The sequence below is a fragment of the Salvelinus fontinalis genome, chromosome 34, assembly GCF_029448725.1.
Source record: "Salvelinus fontinalis isolate EN_2023a chromosome 34, ASM2944872v1, whole genome shotgun sequence".
Lineage (NCBI taxonomy): Eukaryota > Metazoa > Chordata > Actinopteri > Salmoniformes > Salmonidae > Salvelinus > Salvelinus fontinalis.
Window position 1 is genome coordinate 6,191,235 of NC_074698.1, and position 23,415 is coordinate 6,214,649.

The window sequence follows — 23,415 nt, forward strand, 5'->3', positions numbered from 1 at the left end:
TTTCTGACTGAAGGGAATGCACTGTCATAGAAAAGAGCCCCCAAAACAGGCCTACTTTAACCCTGCTTTTAACAATTCATGATTATAGCAATGAAATACTATAGGAGTCTTGGAAATATTGAAGCAACCTTCAAAGAAATTGTGACTGTTAAAAACTTAAATACATACAAAGTGTGAGGAGCTGAAGGACAATTGTGATTCACAACACATTTTCCCAGCTTTTATTTTCAGTACTGCGCATTAGGGGTTATAACATGGACAAGTTTTGTTAAGAAATGTATAATCAAAACATAGTTTATAAAAGTGTATAGTAAGAATTACATATATACTACAAAAAGTAAGAACTTGAAATTAAAACTTGTTCAAAGCAATTATTCCTAAACTAGCTGTAATGAAGGTTCAAGTGTCCATTTTGTCTACTTTTTTCAGGTATAACTAAAATATACAGTTGTTCTCTGGTCTAGTTTTATCACATTACTCCTAAATCAATTCAGTGACTTTATATTTCACTTACTAGCAGTACTCCCAGTAAAATACGTTCACACAGATCGTTGAATAGTTGAATATAACACAATTGTATATGGAAATACAAGCTAATGAATGAATACAAATGTTACAATACAAGAGTAACAAACTTAACATAATAAATGCACCAAACTTTTACAAAGTTATCCATTTGTATGTGTTTTTTTTTGTGTGTGTGTGTGTGAAACAGAAGTGTCCAGTCTGAGTTGAAGAAAGACAGACACAAAAGGCAAACATGTCAGCAATAATCCTTAATCTTCCTTAAACTTCATACTGCAATCAAAACACACATGGCAGCTCCCTGTTTATTGTACAAGGGAAACTTAAGGATGTACAGTCAATTTAAATTGTCAAAGAGTCCTTCATCCTTGAATCCATGTCAATTATACATACAGTTGAAGTCAGAAGTTTACATAAACCTTAGCAGAATACATTTAAACTCAGTTTTTCACAATTCCTGACATTTAATCCTAGTAAAAATTCCCTGTTCTAGGTCAGTTAGGATGACCACTTTATTTTAAGAATGGGAAATGTCAGAATAATAGTAGAGAGAATGATTTATTTCAGCTTTTATTTATTTTATCACATTCCCAGTGGGTCAGAAGTTTACATACACTCAATTAGTATTTGGTAGCATTGCCTTTCAATTGTTTAAATCGGGTCAAACGTTTCGGGTAGCCTTCCACAAGCTTCCCACAATAAGTTGGGTGAATTTTGGCCCATTCCTCCTGACAGAGCTGGTGTAACGGAGTCAGGTTTGAAGGCATCCTTGCTCACACATGCTTTTCCAGTTCTACCCACAAATGTTCTATAGGATTAAGGTCAGGGCTTTGTGATGGCCACTCCAATACCTTGACTTTATTGTCCTTAAGCCACTTTGCCACAACTTTGTAAGTATGCTTGGGGTGATTGTCCATTTGGAAGACCCATTCGCGACTAAGCTTTAACTTCCTGACTGATGTCTTGAGATGTTGCTTCAATATATCCACATAATTTTCCTTCCTTATGAGGCCATCTATTTTGTGAACATGATGCTACCACCCCCGTGCTTCACGGTTGGGATGGTGTTCTTTGGCTTGCAAGGCCCCCCCCTTTTTCCTCCAAACATAACGATGGTCATTATGACCAAACAGTTCTATTTTTGTTTCATCAGACTAGAGGACATTTCTCCAATAAGTACGACCTTTGTCCCAGTTGCAAACCATAGTCTGGATTATTTATGGCGGGTTTGGAGCAATGGCTTCTTCCTTGCTGAGCGACCTTTCAGGGTATGTTGATATAGGGCTCGTTTTACTGTGGATATAGATACTTTTGTACATGTTTCCTCCAGCATCTTCACAAGGTCCTTTGCTGTTGTTCTGGGATTGATTTGCACTTTTTGCACCAAAGTACGTTCATCTCTAGGAGACAGAACGCGTCGCCTTCCTGAGCAGTATGACGGCTGTGTGGTCCCATGGTGTTTATACTTGCATACTATTGTTTGTACAGATGAACGTGGTACTTTCAGGCGTTTGGAAATTGCTCCCAAGGATGAACCAGACTTGTGGAGGTATATAAATTTTTTTCAGAGGTCTTGGCTGATATCTTTTGATTTTCCCATGATGTCAAGCAAAGAGGCACTGAGTTTGGTAGGCCTTGAAAGGTAGGCCTTGAAATACATCCACAGGTACACCTCCAATTGACTCAAATGATTTCAACTATCAGAAGCTTCTAAAGCCATGACATCATTTTCCGGAATTTTCCAAGCTGTCTAAAGGCACAGTCACCTCAGTGTATGTAAACTTCTGACCCACTGGAATTGTGATACAGTGAATTATAAGTGAAATAATCTGTCTGTAAATTTTTGGGGGAAAAATGACTTGTGTCATGCACAAAGTAGATGTCCTAAGCGACTTGCCAAAACTATAGTTTGTTAACAAGACATTTGTGGAGTGGTTGAAAAACGAGTTTGAATGACTCCAACCTAAGTGTATGCAAACTTCCGACTTCAACTGTACATGATGAATGGTCTGGGGTAAGTGTAAGGACAAGGGGTGGTTACAACACATCTCCTAAACTGAGAGACCCTAAAGCATACTATAATGATTTATAAAAGCAATACTGTTAATAATACAGTCAGATGTATAATTATGATACATGTTAAAACCAAATGCAGGTACCGGCCTAACAATATACATTTCTTTATTTTTATCCATGTTTTTTTAATCATCTATACGCGCTTGCTGGCTAGGCGCAGTGTTTAAAATATTGGGGCCAAGAGCCATTTTGAAATAATGGGAGGAATACAGAAATGTTATGTCAGACAGTAGCAACCCATTAAGAGCATTGTCGTCATCTGCAGAATAATAAAGTTTGAAGCTCATCTTCGTGCTGCCAGAAACACACAAGTTAGAAAACGATTAGAACCTCGCAAGAGAGCACTGCACCCTCAGGTCAGTTCTATATTACAGGTCAGTTCTATATTACTACATTCACCGTTAACACTCAATCTTTACAATGTCAAATGTCAAAGTACATCTCAACTCTTTCATCCAACATATTGCGCATATGTTTAAAATCCATGTGTTACTCTTCAATGTCTTTTATACTGTATGACAACAAAAGCCGCAAGCAAAGGCTTCACTGAAGATTAACAGACGAGATGTTATGATGTGTAGGAACAATCCCAAAACCTCAATATCGACTCTTTTTTTTTTACCAGTAATCCTGGTGTACCATTGCAGGCGGAAGGGTTGTTGTACACTAGCAAAGGCCATCGAGTGAATGCATTAAGCACAGCTAACTGATTAGATGGGTGAAGATTTTGCCACCGGTATCCTAACCAGTGTAGTGTCCATGTCAAGTCCACTTTTTCCCCTTCTCTGGGGTCGCATGCAGGGCCTTGCGCGTCTAAACCACACAACCCGCTCTATGGAAATCACAGTCTATAACAAAGGTGGGATGGTGGGGAATGAGAAGGAGGGTGAAGAAGAGTTTTGGCACCTCCAGAACCTTGGCATTTCAATGCTTCCCCTTTCCCCACCCCCACCCATACTTTGTATAGATATGGGTCTGAGGCAGAGCCAAGAGGGTGGTACTGGTAGCAGCCACAGACACATTGTTGCGCACAGGGCGCGCTGAGCTGCCCCAATGCCACTTCATGTGGTGGCGCAGGTTGGACTTGCTGGAGAAGCGCTTGTCGCACTGCTGGCAGGAGAAGGGTTTCTCCTTGGTGTGGATGCGCCGGTGGATTATGAGCTGGGTGGACACACGGAAGGACTTTCCGCACTCCGGGCACTCGTAGCGTTTGGGCTCCGTATGGATGCGCCGGTGGTTCTTGAGGGCGTTCAGATTGCGAAACTCCTTTTGACAGGAGGTGCAGAAATAAACGCCTGTCTTGTGGATGGTCTTGTGGTTGAGGAGGGAGCTAGCATGGCGGTAAGCACGTCCACACTGGTCGCAGACGTGCGATTTGGCCCCCGCACCAATTACCGGTTTACCTGAAAATGTAAACGTTGAACTTGTATTAAACCAAACCTCCAGAAACCTTGGCTTTTCAATGTATATCACAGCAGCACTTTCCCTTTCCCCACCTATTGAAATGGGCTTGAGCGCATACCCAGGAAACTGGAAGGCGCTGAGCCGCTCCAATGCAACTTCATGTGGTGGCGCAGGTTCGACTTGCTGGAGAAGCGTTTGGTGCATTGCTGGCAGGAGAAGGGCTTCTCCTGGGTGTGAATGCGCTGGTGGACGATGAGTTGGCTAGGCGCACGAAAGGCCTTTCCACAATCTGAGCACCGGTGGCGTTTGACCTCAGTGTGGATGCGCCGATGGGTCTTGAGAGCCATCAGGTTGGAGAACTCCTTCTGACAAGAGCTGCAGAAATAGGCACCTGTCTTGTGGACGTTCTTGTGGTTCTGGAGGGATCCGGCATGGCGGTAACCACGGCCGCACTGGTCGCAGACATGCGATTTGGGTGGTCTCCCTGCGCCAATTGGGGGATGACCTGAAAATGTAAAATGTAGGAATTGTGTCATGCCATAATTCTGATATTTTGTTTGTATACACATTAATGCTGGCTTCACATGCTCGTGGAAAATGGGGAAACTGGGAAGTCATAAGCCCGACATGGTTGTGTTCAAGTGCTTTTGAAGTTGGAACAATTCTTAATGAAGTAAGCTAGCTTGCTTAACATCAACAATATGGTCAGACTAGCTACACTATACATATTGATAAGGTTGTAATTATCAAAAACAGATTTGTTGTCAAAGGTAAAAGGTCAGTAGTGAACCGTCACAACTTGGGTAACAAATGTGTCTCTGTACTTGTAATTTCGACTTGGACAGTGGTTCAAGTGAAATTTCCCACTGGGAACTAAAAGCTTCTGAGAACTCCAATAGCATGTGAAAGCTGCATGAGAAACAGCTTCATCAATAATTCTTCAACAATTAAAAGGTGCATTCCGTAACATTTCCACATGCACATAGATCTTGATATATCGGTAGTAATAAATGAATACTATTAATTGAGACAAAAACAAAGAACTCTGAGTGGCACGTCATGGCTACCCTCAGTTTATACAAAATGCAGCGTCTTCTCGATTCCATATTGGTTCTAGTTTTCAGAAGTTGAAAGCCCAACAATATTGTGTCTACAAAATAATATTTTGGACTTATGTCATATTCTTCAAAATCAGAGAGGGAGTCAAAAATATTACTGAAATGTTAAAGTTGGCACCTTTAACAATAAATTGTTTTTCGGGCAATTCACCTGAGCCTTTTCAATATGTCAATCAAACCATTGGGCAAATCAAATTGGCCTTCCCTCCACTGATGGCATACTGAGCTTTGAGTCAAACAGTGAGGCTACATGTGTTTTAAATGTCACTCTCCCACTGTACACTGCAGGTATATGGGTTTATTATGCATTTCAACTAGCTACCATTATTTAATTTGGTCCTTTACATAGCTTTGTAACTGTACCTTGAATTTGGTAGAAGAATCTGATGTCTCAATTTGGGAACAAATGTATAGCTACAGTTAATTATATTCAACACGGATGGATCTTTATTAAGCACAAACTATCATGCATATATAAAAGACGAAATGTACATGAAAACAAAACAAATTTGGAACAGGTCAGAGTTACATGTGAAAGATTAAGGATGAGAGATTTGTATCTTCAATATCTGGGATAGTTTCATATTCATGGTGATAAATACACAAAAATTGGGATACAGCAATATTGCAATGTTGATTCTACAACCCTTAGGACAACATCCTCAAAAAACGATTTCCTTTGGTTTCTCCCAATACTTGAGCGTTTCTTAATCAACCCAGACAAAAATAATTTTATTTAGTTATTTTGAGCAGCCACTTGTTAGTTTAGCATACTAATCTAAGAGCTTATAGGAAGCAACTGAACAAAAGTAGACATCCAAAAACACACTTAACCACCACGCAGACACTCCATCCAACGTGTATAGTGACCACACTCTTGAACAACATATTATAATAGAAATGCCATTGTGGTTACTAGACGTTGGCATCAGCTCCACAGATTCCATATGGACACTGGTGTTAGCGTGCTAAGCTAACTAGCGGCAAACATGCACTCTCAAACTTGACTGGGTTGACTTTTTTTTTTAAACTGTGGAAAACTGAGGTTGGTCTAAACATCAGCTAAGTGAAAAAACTAAAGGAGTTGGAGGATATTCTTCTTCCAATGATATAAGAACTCCAAACCCATTTGGTTGGTTATAAAAATAAAAGGTATTTTTTCAACAACCACATCGTAAACTCAATATTATTGTGATTATGTGTTGCATAAAACTAAAATATCCTAGCATCAAGATAATGGAATGCATTCAAAGATTGTACCTTAGAGATTACATATAGATGCATTAGTGTCCACTTTTGAAATTGTTTGGACTAACATGAGTAAATGACTGAAAATAACAGAGGTCAAATCCTCTAGGGCTGTGTTTATACAGGGAGCCTTATGCCAATCTTTTTCTCCACTAAATTGCCATTTTAACTAATTAGATCAGCTCTGAATAAGATCTGGTGTGAAAAGATCTGATGTGATTGGTCAAAATAACATTTAGTGGAAAGAAATATCAGCAATGGGCTGTCTGTGTACACAGCCTAGGTGTATGATGAGGGCACCCGCCTTTCTAGAGGGAACAAGGTAAATACCATTATCAAACTTCATCCTCAGTCTGCATCATTTGCTTAAAGATCTGCAATTGTATACCCCCCTTCCTTACATTCCTTCAACAGGTCAATTATTTGGCCCCTCAACTAGACGCATTTTCATTTGACCAATTCACTGAAGCGAAAATGTTCAAGCCAAGTCTTCAACAAGATTAAGTTAACCCAGGTTGATTTCACCTTCACAGGTTAAAAATTGCCTGTGTGAAAACATGTTGATTATTAAAACGCTTAACACTTTCAAAAGTACATTAAAAAGTGTGGAGTTAAAGGACAATTGATTCACCACACTGTTCGTCACTTGTTTTCCAGCTATTTATTTTCAGTACTCAGCATTAGGGGGTTATAATATGGACAGGTTTTGTTAAGAAATGAATTATCAAAACATAGTTTATAAAAGTGTATAGTAGGCATTACATACATGTATGAAACAAAAAAGTTAGAACTGAAAATGATTCATTCTAGTTGTTCAAACCAATCCTTTCTAATCTAACCGTAACGATGGTTGGAAGTGTCCACTTTTAACCAATTCTGGAGAAAACGGAAGAGTTCAATTAAAATAGTTAGTTGTCTAGTTATCACATTGCTCTTAAAATCACTTCACTGTCACTATATAATTTCACTTACTAGCACCAGAGCTCCCAGTAAAAGGTGTTCACAGAGCTTTGAATAGTCAAAACGCAATTAAATAAAAGAAATACTAATAAATACAAGGGTTACGATAAGGTGTAACAAAATCTTAAAGAGAATGAGGACTGCACGCACAAACAATTCACAAAGTCATCCCTTTGAGTGTGAGCTTTTTGTGAAACAGAAGGAAGTCCAGTCTGACTTGAGGGGAGACAGTCACAACATCACTTCAGAAATAATTCCTTAATCTTTGTACTGCAATCAAAAACACACATTATACATCTGTTTATTGTACAAGGGACGTTTTTTTTTTTTTTTTTTTTTTTAAACCATAACAAATTGAGACAACATGGAGGAGTACTGTAACAAGTGTTCTTTGGGAGTCCTTCATACTTGACTCCATGTCAATTATACATACAGGATGAATGGTCTGGGGTAAGTGTAAGGAAAGGGGTTGGTTACAACACAGCTCCTAAACAGAGATCCTACGACTAGCGTTTTCCATTACAAGTGTTAATATAAATAAATGCATTCTACAATAATCTGTTTTATAAAAAGTCAAACTGTAAATAATGCAGTCAGAAGTACGATTACGATACAGGATAAAACCAAATGCCGGCATGGGCCTAACAATATACATTTTCTTTACTTTTTTTTTTTTTTTTTACCACAACTTATTGTCTATACATCTTAACTAGTTAGGCGCAGTGTTTAAAATATGGGTGCCCAGAAACATTTTTTTTTTTAATATTAGGAGAAATACACAAATGTGATGCCAGAAAGAAGCAACCGATAAAGAGCATTGCTGTCATCTGCAGAATAATAAGGTTTGAAGCTCATCTTCGTGCTGCAAGAAACACACAAGTTAGAAAACGATTAGAACCTCGCAAGAGAGCACTGCACCCTCAGGTCAGTTCTATATTACAGAAATGTGACATCTCCAACCACTGCAGAAATTCACCGTTAAAAACTACATTTTTACAATGCCAAAGTACATCTCAACTCTTTGTTCCAACATATTGCTCACTTCAGAGATACTGTTCGAGAATAAAATGTTCTTACTGGTTAAGATGTTTTGTAGAACATGACGAAGGCCGCATGCAAAGGCTTTATCCAAAATCAACAGATATGGAATGGGATGTCATGATGTGCAATGCATTCAAACTGCAAAGATGCCACAAAAAAAACCTTAACATTGGTCAAATTCATCAATGTGGTTGACTTGGTGAGCTTCACGCCACACTCTTGGCATGGCATAAGGATGTTCTTCCTATTGTGCCAGGTTTGCTGTAACTTCTTTGACACTGGGGCTTAACTGTCAATAAAACACTGAGAAATCTACAATCATCTACTGTGTAGCATGCAACAGGGGCTATGACAACAGTATATCATTAAGGTTTCTAAAGGGCTGAACAGAGAAGTCTAACACATCCTACACTGAGTGAGCAGTAATCCTTGTGTACCATTACAGGCGAATGGGTTCTTTTCCCCTAGCAAAGGCCATCGAGTGAATGCAAGCAAGAGTAGCCATGCTGGTTGGGATGAAGCGGATGGAGGAAGCTTTTGCAACCAGACTGTCTTAACCAGTGTAGATGTCGTCCATGCCAAGTCAGTCCTCTCCCCCTCCCCCCTCCCTTGTCTCAGGTTGCATGCAGGGCCTGTGTCTCTAAAACACATAATCTGCTCTGAAAATCTACAGATATAAACCTCTACAACAAGAGGGAGATGGTGGTGAATGAGAAGGAAGGGGACTAAAACCTTGGCATTTCAATGCATCTCACACTAGCACCCCCACCCCCTCCCATACTTATAGAAATGGGCCTGAGGGCATACCCAAGAAGCTGGCAGCGCCCATGGCCATGGTGGGGGGCGCTGAGCTGCTCCAGTGCACCTTCTGGTGGTGGCGCAGGTTGGACTTGCTGGAGAAGCGCTTGTCGCATTGCTGGCAGGAAAAGGGCTTTTCCTTGGTGTGGATGCGCCTGTGGCAGATGAGCTGGGTGGACACACGGAAGGACTTTCCGCAGTCGGGGCACTGGAAACGTTTGGGCTCAGTGTGAATGCGCCGGTGGTTCTTGAGGGACATCAGGTTGGGAAACTCCTTCTGACAGGAGTTACAGAAGTAGGCGCCTGTTTTGTGACTGTTTTTGTGGTTGAGGAGGGAGCTGGCGTGGAGGTAGCCGCGGCCGCACTGGTTGCAGACGTGCGACTTGGTCCCCGTCGCCCCACGGCTCCTGCTGCCACTGGGGCCTTGGAAGGACAGGGAGTTCATTTTGGGTAGTCCATTGGGGACCAGTCCTTGGGCCTGCAACAGCGTGAGATCCAGGCCGGAGTCCCAGTTAAGGCCTGAGCTCCCGCCCCCGGATGTGCCCCCAGAGGCTCCCCCAGCCCTGGCCTGTTTCTGCTGGGGGGGCCTGGGGGCTTGGCCGTGGGAGATCTCCTGGTGGAGCCGGAAGCTGGCCTGGCTGGGGAAGCTGCGCTGGCAGGGGCCACAAGTTAGCTCCCTCTCCTTTAGGTGGACGCGACGGTGGCTGTTGAGCTGGGAGGAGACACGGAAAGCCTTGCCACATTCTGGGCAGCGGTGACGCCGTATCTCCGAATGGATGCGCCGGTGGTTCTTGAGGGCCAGGAGGTTGGAATAGGTCTTGAGGCACACAGCACAGTGGTAAATGCCGACGGTGTGGGTGTTTTTGTGGTTGAGGAGGGAGCTGGCATGGGCGTAGGAGCGGCCACACTGGTCACATCTGTGGAGAGACAGAAGAGAAGAAGAAGAAATTAGTAATTGCTTGCGGTCCATTTTTTACTAATCTAACAAAACTAATTGGCTGGTTACCACTTTTCCATTAGATAAAACGTATATATCTCAAAATAATTTTTACAGGTATATGATCTGGAATCCGGCTTAAAGCTTTGGAGATGACTATAAGTGGTTTACCATGTCCTGCAAGAAGAAATAGTCAATTTATACACATAGTAAAAGGGGGACACATTTTGGTGGAAACAAGGCATTAAATTAGTTGTCAATTACTTGATTGAGTCTTAGAAGGTATGTGTGGCTCCCTGCACTGCACATTTGGATACAACAATTCCGTCACACTTTCAAAGTTATTGAAATGATTCCGACTTTCTTATTGGCCGCAACTGTGGTGAAATATGGTGGCTTAGTGCAGATTACCCCACCCCCATAAAAATCACTAAATTACAACAAAGCATGTGCAGTGTAGCAAGCTCCAAATACTTACTGTGGGTCTAAGGATAGGCCTATGCTCTTTATCAATGTAGTCTTTACTGTAATAGCAGCAAAAAAAACAACATACAAGAACCTTTTCACTTCTATGCTCTTTTACCATTTTAACCACCTTTTTGTGCCTTGACTGTCAAACAAAGAAGCCCACTAAACTAGGTTTACACTACCAACAACCTAAAATGTACAATGTACCTATAAAAAGAGACAGGGAAGCACAAACAAAGGAGCACTACAATTCATTCAAGTACAAGGAACACACAAATCATGAATCTTACTTATTATACTACGTCAGCTAGTTTGAATTGATATCAATTAATGGCAGTATTCTTTGTAAAAGCAGAAAATAAAACATCCAACTGAACAATCATATCACGTCTGATTCATAGTAGCCTAGGAAACGAATGTATATCTAACTGAAAGCAAACAGGGTGACTTATCTGGTCTCCACTAATCAATCTGTCCAAACTTCAGAAATATCCGAATTCCGGTGCACGTATGGTCCCAAGGAAGCCGGATTGGAGATCATATACCTGTAATAGACATGTAGAAACCTATGATCTTCACTATTTTCACTTCAAGAAACACAAACAACAGACGAAAACTCACGTGTACCGGCACTCTTCTCCCCCTGTCGTGCTTGCAGTGGCCATCCTCCTGCCCTCCTTGCCTACCTGGTTCTCCCCGCAGCGGTGCCTCGCCAGGCCTGACCTCCCCTGGAAGCTCTTCCCGCAGCTGGTGCAGCCAAAGCGTGTGTGGCCCTCCTCATGGACCTTCTGGTGATTGCGGAGAAATCTGGCTAGCCGGAATGCTTTCCCACAGTGGTGGCAGATGTGCCTCTTCTTCTGCGTGTGGATGCGCATGTGGTTGCGCAGCGCCATGTAGTTGGAGTAGGGCTTGTCGCAGTAGGTGCAAGTGAAGGTGCCCGTCTTGTGTGTGTGCTTGTGGTTCAGCAGGCTGCTAGCATGTTTGTAAGAGCAGTTGCAGATGTCACAGCTGTAGGGGCGTTCATCTGGCACAAGGTCAGCCCCGTCGATGCTGAGGCTTGAGCTGTTGAGGGAGGCCGAGGACGAAGGGAGCTGCTGAGCAGGGCAGTCGTGTGCAGCCAGCTGGTCTGCAGTAGCGAAACCCTCGCAGCACCCATCACACTCGTAATCCATTTGAGCAACAGCTCCTGCAGCCCCCTTGCAGAGCTGTGCAGAGTGGTGGGTGGTCAGCTGCTTTTGGGTACGGAACCCTTTGCCACATTCCTGGCAAGTGTGCTTCTTGAGGGCAAAATGAAGACGCAGATGGTTTTTCATGGCCAGGCGGTTCGGGTAAGTGGAGTTGCAGACATTGCAGTGATACTCGCCAATTTTGTGAAGATTCTTGTGATTGGCCAAGCTACCTGCATGACGATAGCTCCGTCCGCACTCGTCACAGGCGAAGGGTCGTCGTCCCCCTTCTTGTAGATCAAAATTCTGAGCCCTTGAAGTGCCAGCCTCTGAGTAGGGTTGCTTGAAGCCTTGTTGTTGTTGTCCATACTTGACTTCCCCCATGCCAGGGTTCTGGGATTTGGACGATTCTCCTCTCATGGCCTGCATGCCAGAGGGTCCTCCTTGATACCTTCCATTGCCTAGTTTTGCGAGCTGGGCGTGAGCCTTTGCTCGGTGTTCTTCATGTAGCCGAAGGTGGTTTTCCAGCTGCTTCTGGATCTTGAAGGCCTTCCCACACTCCTCACACTTGTGCCTGCAAAAGAAAGTGAGGACCAAATTAAAGATGGGTTAGGAACTGGTAAGCACTCCTTTTCCCTATTCCACGATCTGCCAGCCACTCAACTCGCTCCTAACATCATGAGTGGACAAGCCTACTGGCTGAATGGGCACTAGCTACATTTAGTAATGATGATAAAAGCACATTTGGGGAAGGTTATTTACCATTCAAGTAAAGCCATCGTTTCGGAATCGGGTGCCACTTGGGGACCGCTTCTCCCTGTGCCAGCGGCAGCCTTGCTGTAGCAAGCCAATAAAGGGAAATCACCAGTCAGAAATACATTTTACGTTTAGAACGGATTCAAAAACGTCATGGCCTGGCCATTTCTTGGGTTCCTCAGGGTTGCTTAAGGGGTGTTTTGTTTTTAAATTAGCTTTACAGATTGGACTGTAGCACAGAGTAGACTCTTACATTAAAATTACAATGTTGTTAGTTTTTCAGCTGTGCCGCTGTACAGTGAGGGAAAAGCGGTGTGTTTTCTTCAACAAATCGAATGCCTATTTTTTACATCAATGCGGAGGCCCTCGATAGGCAACTCATATCTAGTATTATTACAATGAAAAATACCACATCTCATTATTTCTAAGAAAATAAAGACCAATCGATGGAAGAGATACTGTACAAACCAGATTTAAGTGTAATCTGTCCTATTGATGTCAATTGGAAATTTTGACCAAATTCAGCTATGCAAACAGATCTTATGTTATTAATAGGCCCACAAAGACAAACAAGTCTTAATGGAAAAGCATCAAACAAAAGCTTACCTTTTTAAATCAAAGTGGGTCCTCTGGTGGTTCTTAAGGGCCAGCAGGTTGTAGTAGCGCTTCTGGCAGACAAGGCATCTGAAGACTCCGGTCTTGTGAGATTTCTTGTGGTTGAGCAGGGAGCAAGGGTGCCTGTAGCCCCTTCCACACTGGTCACATTTGTGGGGCCGATCCTCCGAATCTGGCATCTGTTGTCTACGGTCCTGTCCTCCCATATCACGACTGCCTCCAGGTCCTCCAACTCCGCCGCCACTAACTCCATCTCCGCCAGTCATCCCTTTAGCTCCATTCAACCCTTCTTTGCTCAGCACTCCTCCTCTTCCCTTTCCAGGACACAGGTGAGTGATCAGGTGATGGCGATCAGCAAAGAACATGCCACAGTCAACACAAATGTGATTCCTCCCATCACCATCCATTTTGCCATTAGTAGTGGTGGGATCGGCCCCCATGCTCTGCGCTGCTGCATCTGACCTTTGTGGCCCATGAATCAGTTGGTGGTTTAACAGGTCTTGCTTTCTGGAGAAGCTCTGGCCACAGGTGCTGCAGATAATCCTCCAGTCTGCCTCACCGTTAGGAGAAAGTGCCGAAGTCCCAGGCCCTGTGGGATTGTTAGCATGGCTGCGCAGATGACTCCTCAGAGCTCTGAGGCTGGCATAATGGTTTCCACACACCGAGCACTGGTACACTTCACCATCATCATCATCTTCTTTATTCATCCTTTTCCCCCCTCCTTGGGCATGGGACTGAGAACCATACTGAGAGCGCTGTCCATTGCTCTCTTTCACATTTCCTCCACCTGAAGGGAGAGCAGCGCCTCCAGTACTGTTGTAGCCACTCATGTTTCCCATGAATCCATTGGACATCCCCTGGTTCTGTCGCCGTTGGGGGCACATGTGAGACTTTATGCCAGATATGTCCCCGTACATCTCTCCACAGTCAGTGCACATGTGTCTATCAGCCTGGCGGTGGTTCTGGGGAAGAGGGGAGTGCCCAGAGTTGCTCTGGGCAAGGGAGCCATCAAATCGATCATGGAACTCCAGTGAATCCAAACCGCTGCTGTGGCCACCATCAGGTACAAAGTGAGCAGCGTCACCAAGATTTCCAGGGAGGGAGATGGGGGTGGTTGCGCCGCTCCCCTCCTGCACATAACTATTCTGAGAGTCAAGTGTCAGGGGTTCAGAGGAGAGCCAGTCGCCTTCAGTGTTGAGGGATGATTGGTTGGATGTTCTTCCCTTATGGCTGCGGAGGTGGCTATGCAAGGCTGCCAAGTGTGGATACTGCTTGCAGCAGATGGTGCACTGGTAGAGGCCAGTCTGGTGGGAGCGCTTGTGGTTGACCAGGCTTCCAGCATGGCGGTAGCTTTTCCCACAATCCTGACACTTGAAACGACGTTCGCCATCATCAGAAGAAGATTGCACTCTCTCTCCAGATGGTGATGGGTTAGAGTTAGAGCCAATCCCATCAGTGTTCAGGATACCATCCTGACCATGGGAGCCTGGGTGGGGGTCATGGGTCAGGTAGTGAACTTTGAGGCTCTCCAGATCAGGATGCCCAGCCCCACAGTATGCACAAGTGTAAATGGGGTTATTGACAGGAGGGCCAAGCATTGGGTCAAAGGGGCCACGTTTATCATTTGGCAAAGGAGGAAGCGGCAGAGGGTCACCCAGGGCAGGTGTGTATGCTGGGGAGCGGACAGCGCTGAGATTGTGCGCCATTATCCCTGGGAAACTACGGGAAAGACCCAGTGAAGAGGAGGCTGCATTATGCAACAGGATGTGCTCCTGGAAGTCACTCTTGTTGGGCAAAGCTACCTGGCACAGGTGGCAGAAGCAGTTAGCTGCATCATCGGTTTGGGGCGCAGACGAACGCTGATCAGTCACAGAATCGTGTATGTTGTTAACCATCGATGCTCCAGGAGTCTTAAACTTTGAGTGGGTTCGCTCATGACCATTGAGAGCAGCCAGGTTGTTGAACTGCTTGTAACAGACGGTGCACTTGAACGCCCCCTCCTGGTGACATTTCTTGTGATTAACCAGGCTCCCATGGTGGCGGTAGGTTCTATCACACTGATCGCATTTGAATGGACGATCCCAGGCATCATCGGTTACAGGTGACTTCTTATGATCATCTGGGTCATGTGACATCACACCATGACCCATTCCACTGTTGTTCAGGTGACTGCGGGCAAAGCCATCAGACAGGTCCTGTGCAAGACCATAGTTCCTCTCATCATGTCCGTCTTCAGCGCCTTCGTCACCGCCGTCTTCCTCTGCCTGGGCACTGCTTGGGGATAGGGTGTGGATACGGAGGTGGTTCTTCAGAGCCACAGCATTGGGCAGGGTTCTGGTGCAGACTGGGCACTGAAAGGAACCCACTTCATGGGATTTCTTATGGTTGGCCAAGCTGCCAGCATGCTTATAGATGCGGCCACATTGCTCACACTCAAACCTGCCATTTTCTTCTTGCTGGTAGTGAGCCTTCATGTGTTCTAACAGACTAGGGGTACTGGGGCAAACCATATCACACTCTTTACAGGGGAAACCCTTGACACGGCTCATATCATGCATTGCCATAGTAGGCGTATACATTTAAGGGGTATTCAAGTCTCAAGATAATAAACAAAGTAGACAAGAGTAAAATAGAGTCTTAGCTCTTGGATTCTGTGGTGTCAAGCATTTTCTTCCCAGAGCTGAAGAAAGTCTTCTCTTTCAGCCATTCAATACCACCCCGTCAGGGCAGCACCGGAAGGATCTGGACACGGAGCAGGCACTGGAAGAGCACTGTTGAAATAGGAAAAACAAAGGAGGCATTGAATCATTTCGAAGAGAAGAGACCCAAACCAGAAACGATTATACATACTGAACGTCTAGCCTTTTGCACTGTCAATGTGGAAAGGTTATCTATTCTATACCGCAAGAAATATGACAAAGAACACCTTGATTGGAATAGTAATGGTCTGGCAAAAGCAAACCGGTTAAAAATCCACCACATCAGTCATTCAGACCAATAAAATGTTTCCAACATTGAAACTCTGCCTATCAAGGGTGCTGGGCAGGGTAAATGAAGCACACCTACATGTAAGAGCAGGAACACACACAGGATTGTTGACCGTACGCCAGTCGAGAGTAATTTGCACTTCTGAACAGAGTGTCTGCAGTATATCTCTGTGTTCACAGAGCAAAAAACTTGAAGTTATCAGTCACAAAGCCTTAAAATAGTACAAACCAGAAGGCAGTAGCGTTGTTTGGCAATGCATGTCCGTGTGTTTTGCTTAGTTTATGGTCTAGATTCCAACATTAGCTAGCTAGCTAGCTGCGCTGATGTTGCCATTTTGTAGAATGCCAGTATCAACTAGATAACTACCTTACAAGATGATGAAGAAACAATAAACTCTACAAAATCCCAGTGCCAGCACATAGCTAGCTATGTTGTGCTAAACATTTGGCTAAGGACACTGCATTAGCTCGGCAGCTAACGCAGGAAGCTGTTTCATGGAAACTAATCCATTGTGATTTAATTAGAACATCAATACTAGCTATAGTGGTTAGCTAGCTTGGAGGAAGTATTTAGTGTTGTGTGCATTGCGTCTGTGCACTTAGCTAGCTACCATCCTATAGCCTAATTGCATATGAAGTTTGACTGGCTTATCCGTGGATGTAGAGAAAATACAATTTTTGTCACTCCTGTTGGTTTCCTCACGTGGGGGTTTGTGCTCTCTGATTGGCTCAAAGCCAAGTGAAATTGTATTGGTCACATACACGTGTTTAGCAGATGTTATTGGGGGTGTAGCAAAACACTTGTGCTTCTAGTTCCAACAGTGCAGCAATATCTAACAACTAATATCTAACAATTTCACAACATATACCCAATGCACACAAATATCAGTAAAGGAATTAAGAATATATAAATATATGGATGAGCAATGTCAGAGCGGCACAGACTAAGATACAGTAGAATATTATAGAATACAGTGTATACATGAGATGAGCAATGCAAGATATGTAAACATTATTAAAGTGACTAGTGTTTCATTTATTAAAGTGGCCAATGATTTCAAGTCTGTGTATATAGGCAGCAGCCTCTCTGTGTTAGTGATGGCTATTTAACAGTCTGATGACCTTGAGATAGAAGCTGTTTTCAGTCTCTCGGTCCCAGCTTTGATGCACCTGTACTGACCTCACCTTCTGGATGATAGCGGGGTGAACAGGCAGTGGCTCTGGTGGTTGTTGTCCTTGATGATCATTTTGGCCTTCCAGTGACATGCTGTAGTTGTCCTGGAGGGCAGGTAGTCTGCCCACGGTGAAGCGTCGGGCAGACCGCACCACCCTCTGGAGAGCCCCGAGGTTGTGCGTGGTGCAGTTGCCATACCAGGCGGTGATACGCCCCGACAGGATGCTCTCAATTGTGCATCTGTAAAAGTTTGAAGGTGACGAGCCAAATTTCTTCAGCCTCCTGAGTTTGAAGAGGTGGACCATTTCAGTATGTCAGTGACGTGTACGCCGGGGAACTTAACGTCCCATCTTCTCCCGTGCTGTCTCGTCGATGTGGATAGGGGGTGCTCCCTCTGCTGTTTCCTGAAGTCCACAATCATCTCCTTTGTTTTGTTAACGTTGAGTGAGAGGTTATTTTCCTGGCACCACTCCCAGAGCCCTCACCTCCTCCCTGTAGGCTCTCTCGTCGTTGTTGTTACTCAAGCCTACTACTGTTGTTTGTCTGCTAAGTTGATGATTGAATTGGAGACGTGCTTGGACACGCAGTCATGGGTAAAGAGGGAGTACAGGAGGGGGCTGAGCACACACCTTTGTGGGGCCCCGGTGTTGAGGATCAGCGAAGTGGAGGTGTTGTTTCCTACCTTCACCACCTGGGGGCGGCCCGTCAAGAAGTTCAGGACCCTATTGCACCGGGCGTGGTTGAGACCCAGGGCATCAAGCTTATTGATGAGCTTGGAGGGTAATATGGTGTTGAATGCTGAGCTATAGTCAATGACCAGCATTCTTAAATAGGTATGCATTCCTCTTGTCCAGGTGAGATAGGGCAGTGTGCAGTGTGATGGCGATTTCATCGTCTGTGAACTTATTGGGGCGGATAGCAAATTGAAGTGGGTCTAGGGTGACAGGTAAGGTGGAGGTGATATGCTACGGGGCGATAGTCATTTACCTTTGTATTCTAGGGTACAGGAACAATGGTGGCCATCTTGAAGCATGTGGGTACAGCAGATTGGGACAGGGATGCGCATCCTCTGATGACGCGGTTAGAGATGCCGTCTTGTCCGGCAGCCTTGCAAGGGTTAACAAGTTTAAAATGTCTTACTCACGTTGGCCACGGAAAAGGAGAGCCCACAGTCCTTAGTAGCGGGCCACGCGGGTGGCACAGTGTTATCCTCAAAGCGAGCAAAGAACGTGTTTAGCTTGTCTGGAAGCAAGACGTCGTGACCACGACGTGGCTGGTTTTCCTTTTGTAGTCTGTGATTATCTATAGACCCTGCCACATACAGTACGTCTGAGCCGTTGAATCACGACTCACTTTGTCTCTATACTGACGTTTTGCCTGTTTGATTGCCTTGCAGAGGGAATGACTATTCAGCTTTTATTTTGCCATATTCCCAGTCACCTTGCCATGGTTAAATGCAGTGGTTTGCGCTTTTAGTTTTGCGCAAATGTTGCCATCTATCCACGGTTTCTGGTTAGGGTATGTAGTAAAGTTGTTGGCCACTGACGAGCACTGCGATTCTACAAGTAGAAATGGCAGGTCCCTCGCTACCGGGTCGGCACGCAGCAGGTACCGCTTTTGTTCTAGCAAGAGAAGGAACGGCCTCCCCACTGTGATAAGTACCTATTGGCAGTCTGATTCTCTGTGTTTCATGCTTAATGGTCCTGAAATTTAGGCGCTGTCCAGAAACAAAGGCCCAATCCCAAATCGGCCCCTATACACCTGTGGAGATCTGATAGGTGTACTTTAAGTAACATCGCAATAGCTCTACCTTGCCCTCTGATAGGCCAGGGGGAAGTTTCACCATATTGCTTATACCATTCAAATCCTCTCAGATCTCCAGAAGTGCATTGGGCGAAGGGTTTAAAGTTCAATTTGGGATTGGGCCAACCCCTAGCCCCATATCTCCTAGACCAGGGGTACTCAACTCTGACCATACGACAGGGTTTCCCAAACTCAGTCCTCTGGACCCCAAGGGGTGCACGTTTTGGTTTTTGCCCTAGCACTACAGAGCTGATTCAAATAATCAACTAATCATCAAGCTTTGATCATTTTAAGTCAGCTGTGTAGTGGTAGGGCAAAACCAAAACGTACTTCCCTAAAGTGCCCTAGGACAGAGTTTGGGAAATGCTGCCCTACAGAGTCTGGAGGCTGCTAATACCTAATTTATTATACACACCTGGTGTCCCAAGTCAAAATCAGTCCCTGATTAGAGGGGAACAATGAAAAAAAATTGGTGGAACTGGCTTTGAAGGTCCAGAGCTTAGTTTGAGTGCCCTAGACCCAGTAGCGCTGTTTTTTTTTAATTATTCCCCTCTAATCAGGGACTGATTTAGACCTGGTACACCATGTGGGTGCAATTAATTATCAGGTCGAACAGAAAACCAGCAGTAGTCCTGACCTCATAGTGTAAAACTTTTATATCTCTGCCCTAGACAGTTGGAGATCTAAGAGGCAATATGGTAAAAGCTTTACCTTGCCCTCTGATAGACTTGGTGGAATTTTGACATATTTCCTTCACCTATTCAATCCTCTCAGATCACCACAAATGTCTAGGTCAGGGGTCGAAAACAGGTGGCCAAAAATCGTCGCACTAGTTATTTTTGGGGGGCTAAATTGTGGTCAATTTGCATTTTAAATTATTATGATCCGGGCCCCCGACAATCAGCTCCGCCAAAAACCCTCCAGCTGAATCTAGTTGCCTACCCCTGGTAAGAAGAACAGGTGAAGCGAGGCTCCACTCCTGTCAATTTGTCCACATGAGAATACAGCAATAAGCAGACCAAGTGGGGAGCTTATTTGATAAAATAGAAGTTTCATAAAGTTTAGGTTGTTACAAATTTAGTGATAAGTGAATGAAATTGTATATAGTTGTTTGTTTTGAACATGCGTAGCTGCCCTCTCATTGGCTAGAATGTTCCCACCTGATCTTCCCCCTCCCGCCTGCCTTTTCGACAACTCCCACTGTTAGGGCAGACACAAATTGGAAGATTTTTACCTACACAGCCCTGAAAGGCTGGTCCAGAGCCCATCCACATCAGATGAACTGTCATTGGTTTATTATACTCAGATCACATTGTGACATCATGATGTGGGACAAAAGTTCCATACCACCTGAACAGGCTGAAATTCCAGGATTTTTTAAAACAGCTCTTACACAAAAGGGGCGTTAACATAATTTTCACAATTTCAATGTGTTATTTTGACCTATGTAGAGATGTAAAAAAATATAGAATTTGGAACTGCACTGCCCTTTTAACATTCAACACTTGTGCTTTATTGTGGGGTGAAAAAACATGATATCAGTTCACAACCTCTTTGGACACCATAAAGGTTACTTTGGAGTCATTACAACTGTGAATATGTATCGACAAACTTTAAAAATGTATGTTGTCTTACATTTATAGAATTTATTTCTTTATGTTTTGCCAATGTTTGATGAATAGGACATTTGTTCAAATTAGTCTATAGTTTATTTGTACATATGATTTATCATCTGACAGCAGTCAGTGTGGATTCAAAGTCTTACTGATTGTATTTAGGCACATGTGCTAACTAAAGACTTGTGTTGTGAGAACTTTTAGACATGGCTTTTGTTTTATTGGATGTGGCACGTTTGCAGCTTGTGTTCGCTTCCGCCAGGCTGACCAATGTGTCGTGGGCCAAGTTCTTCCTGAAGGATCTTGGGAACCACACCTATAGTTTGCACATTTACAGCACAAAAGACAATACACAAAGGTTTGTTGAATGCCTAATTTCATAATTTCACGTTGTGAAAAAACTATGTTCTGTGATAATTCATCCAAATTTGAGATGTTGGCCTAAAATATAAGCTAATGCAAGATTGATATTGTAGTTGTACACACAATTCTATTTTTTTTTTTTTTTTTAATGGGTCAAATGCAACATTGGTCATTTTCAGTAACACAGGCCTAGTAGTCTAATAGTCAAATATAGGCTCAATACACTATTCTAGAGCTTTCCATCATTTCCCCCCCAACCTATATTTGAATAAGGCATCATATTCCAGAATGGCTTATTGACATAGGCCTACCAGTATTTGTTCCTGCAGTCAAGTGACCGCAACAGAATACACTTTATACCCTGCATGGGTTAGTCTTACAGCTCCCATGTGAAAGCCCCATAACCTCTGGGAAGGTACCCTGATGCCAGGCCATCTGGATGTGCTAGGCTCATCAAGTCAATCAAGATCTGTGTAGCGAAATACCAGATGGGTCTAACATCACAAAAAGCACTTTGTCTACAGTTTGGGTTGTCTGTCATCTGTTGTTTGAAGCATATTCATTGCTGAGCTGAGCCCAGGTTGGAATAAAGGCATATGTCTATTCAAATGATAACAAAAAAAAAATCACAATGGGCCCATGGTGTAAAAAGTGACCTGATATAAATCTCTGGCCTACAGAAGCCAGAGTTTCTGTTCTCTTTGGGGAGGAAAATGTAATGTGAATGTTCCCACTTCAGCTCGATTGGCCATTATCAAACGTGGTGTGAATGATGCAAGTAGCAGAATTATTAAAACGTAAGAAAATGGGGAGGTGAAGCATAAACAACTTTGTAATAATGACCACTGACTAATTCCCATTTGCAACTAAATGCAAACAAAAAAATATTTACAATGTCTAAGAACTGTCAAATACAATTATGTAACTAGTTAGCCTAGAAAACAAGCGAAACTAATTTGATAGCAGAAGAAACTATTTTAAACAGTGAAATCACAACCATCTTTACATTTAACGCGCAAATAGTTGTACATACACCATTTGCCTTTGCTAATATCTTTAAATTTACTTTCAGTGTGACTCGATGTTTACACGTGCATTGTTTTGGTTGAGAGCTCCGACGACTTGGGTCTGGAGCTACATTACAACAAATAAAATGTTTTTCTTTCATATTAAGGAGGGCCAAGAAACTGTCATTCGAAATAATTTTTAGGAAGTATAATCTGGTTTTGTGGTGGGCGGCGATTCTAACGCGATCCATGACCTTGGCTTGTCTTTTCTATTGAGTTCACACAGCGTACATTTTTCAGGACAAAAGCAGGGCATCTTTACCGCCGATCCGCGAGACATTCCGTGCTCTTTTCCATCGGACGACTCCCCAAATTAGGCAACATCAAGGCCGGAGAACCGAGAAAGCATAAACTATGACATTTTGCGTATAAATGCATAGTTAACTGAAACAACGAGTTATTAAATGTTGAAATATACTGTGAATTCGCTGCACACAAAAATCTAAACAGAACGACTAAATTTCCATCAAATTGCTTTCTAAGAAGGTATTTGCAACTAGCTAGCCGCATTTTAGCTAAGTTAGCTGTGCAAACATTAGCCTGTTAGCTAGGTCAAGTTGTGAATATACATTATTTCGGATCATATAAATGCATGTTATGTTATTTTAATACAAGTGTAGCTAAATGTGAGACATTACTTCACCTTAAGGAACAATTAAACTAGCAAACTAATGTAATAATCTGCACCGACCCGACAGACTAGCTAGCGCGGCCGCCTAGCTAAGTACCCCCCACGATGCTAAAAAAATACAAGGAAAACGGAAGTCGTTAACTCTACATTTTGCAAGCTCAAATAAATATAAGCTGCACAAATGTATGTATATTCCCTTGTTATCTGCGCAGAACATATTATTTCAATTAATGCCTTAGCAAGCCAAATAACCGTGGCACGCAAATGTTAGCTTGCTGGCTAACGTGCGCTAGCCTAGAACCAACAAAGATCTCGACAAATACACTCTGGCCCATTGATGGAAAACATATTTTTTTATACGTTTTACGCACTCGACTTACCCGTTTAATGACGTTCTTTGCACCCGAGCGAATGATGCCGAACCTGAAAAACGCAGCATTTGCGTTCTCATTTAGGAGACTTGTTATTTTTTCAGATCAACAACCGACTTTGGTTCTTCGGTCATTTTTTTTCTCCACGGATTCAACATACTTCCTGCTAACTAGCCGTGTGAAGCGGAGACATACGTACTTTTGCGCGTCATCATGCGCAGAATAACATTTTAGTCTGCATCAAACACCTATATTTTTAATAACAGATTACTTTGTTGCATGCTGTACTGT

At 43.5% G+C, this 23,415-nt stretch overlaps 1 protein-coding gene across 4 annotated transcripts; it reads right to left on the reverse strand.

The window, feature by feature from the left end:
- Positions 1 to 205: 205 nt before the first annotated feature.
- LOC129832932 (zinc finger protein 646-like) lies at positions 206 to 23,322 on the reverse strand. 4 transcript variants are annotated; one of them, XM_055897068.1, is made up of 7 exons: positions 23,134 to 23,224; positions 13,104 to 15,883; positions 12,504 to 12,578; positions 11,197 to 12,315; positions 9,180 to 10,087; positions 4,124 to 4,510; positions 206 to 4,004 (listed from the first exon to the last, which is right to left on the reverse strand). In XM_055897068.1, exons 2-7 carry the CDS (start codon positions 15,689 to 15,691, stop codon positions 3,526 to 3,528), a joined length of 5,556 nt encoding a protein of 1,851 aa, XP_055753043.1. In that variant the 5' UTR covers positions 15,692 to 15,883; positions 23,134 to 23,224; the 3' UTR covers positions 206 to 3,525. The 4 variants fall into 4 exon arrangements, with proteins under 4 accessions (XP_055753043.1, XP_055753040.1, XP_055753041.1 ...); XM_055897065.1 differs by lacking the exons at positions 206 to 4,004; positions 23,134 to 23,224 and adding an exon at positions 17,285 to 19,297 and having other exon boundaries at positions 4,083 to 4,510; XM_055897067.1 differs by lacking the exons at positions 206 to 4,004; positions 4,124 to 4,510 and adding an exon at positions 7,018 to 8,193 and having other exon boundaries at positions 23,134 to 23,322.
- Positions 23,323 to 23,415: the final 93 nt, after the last annotated feature.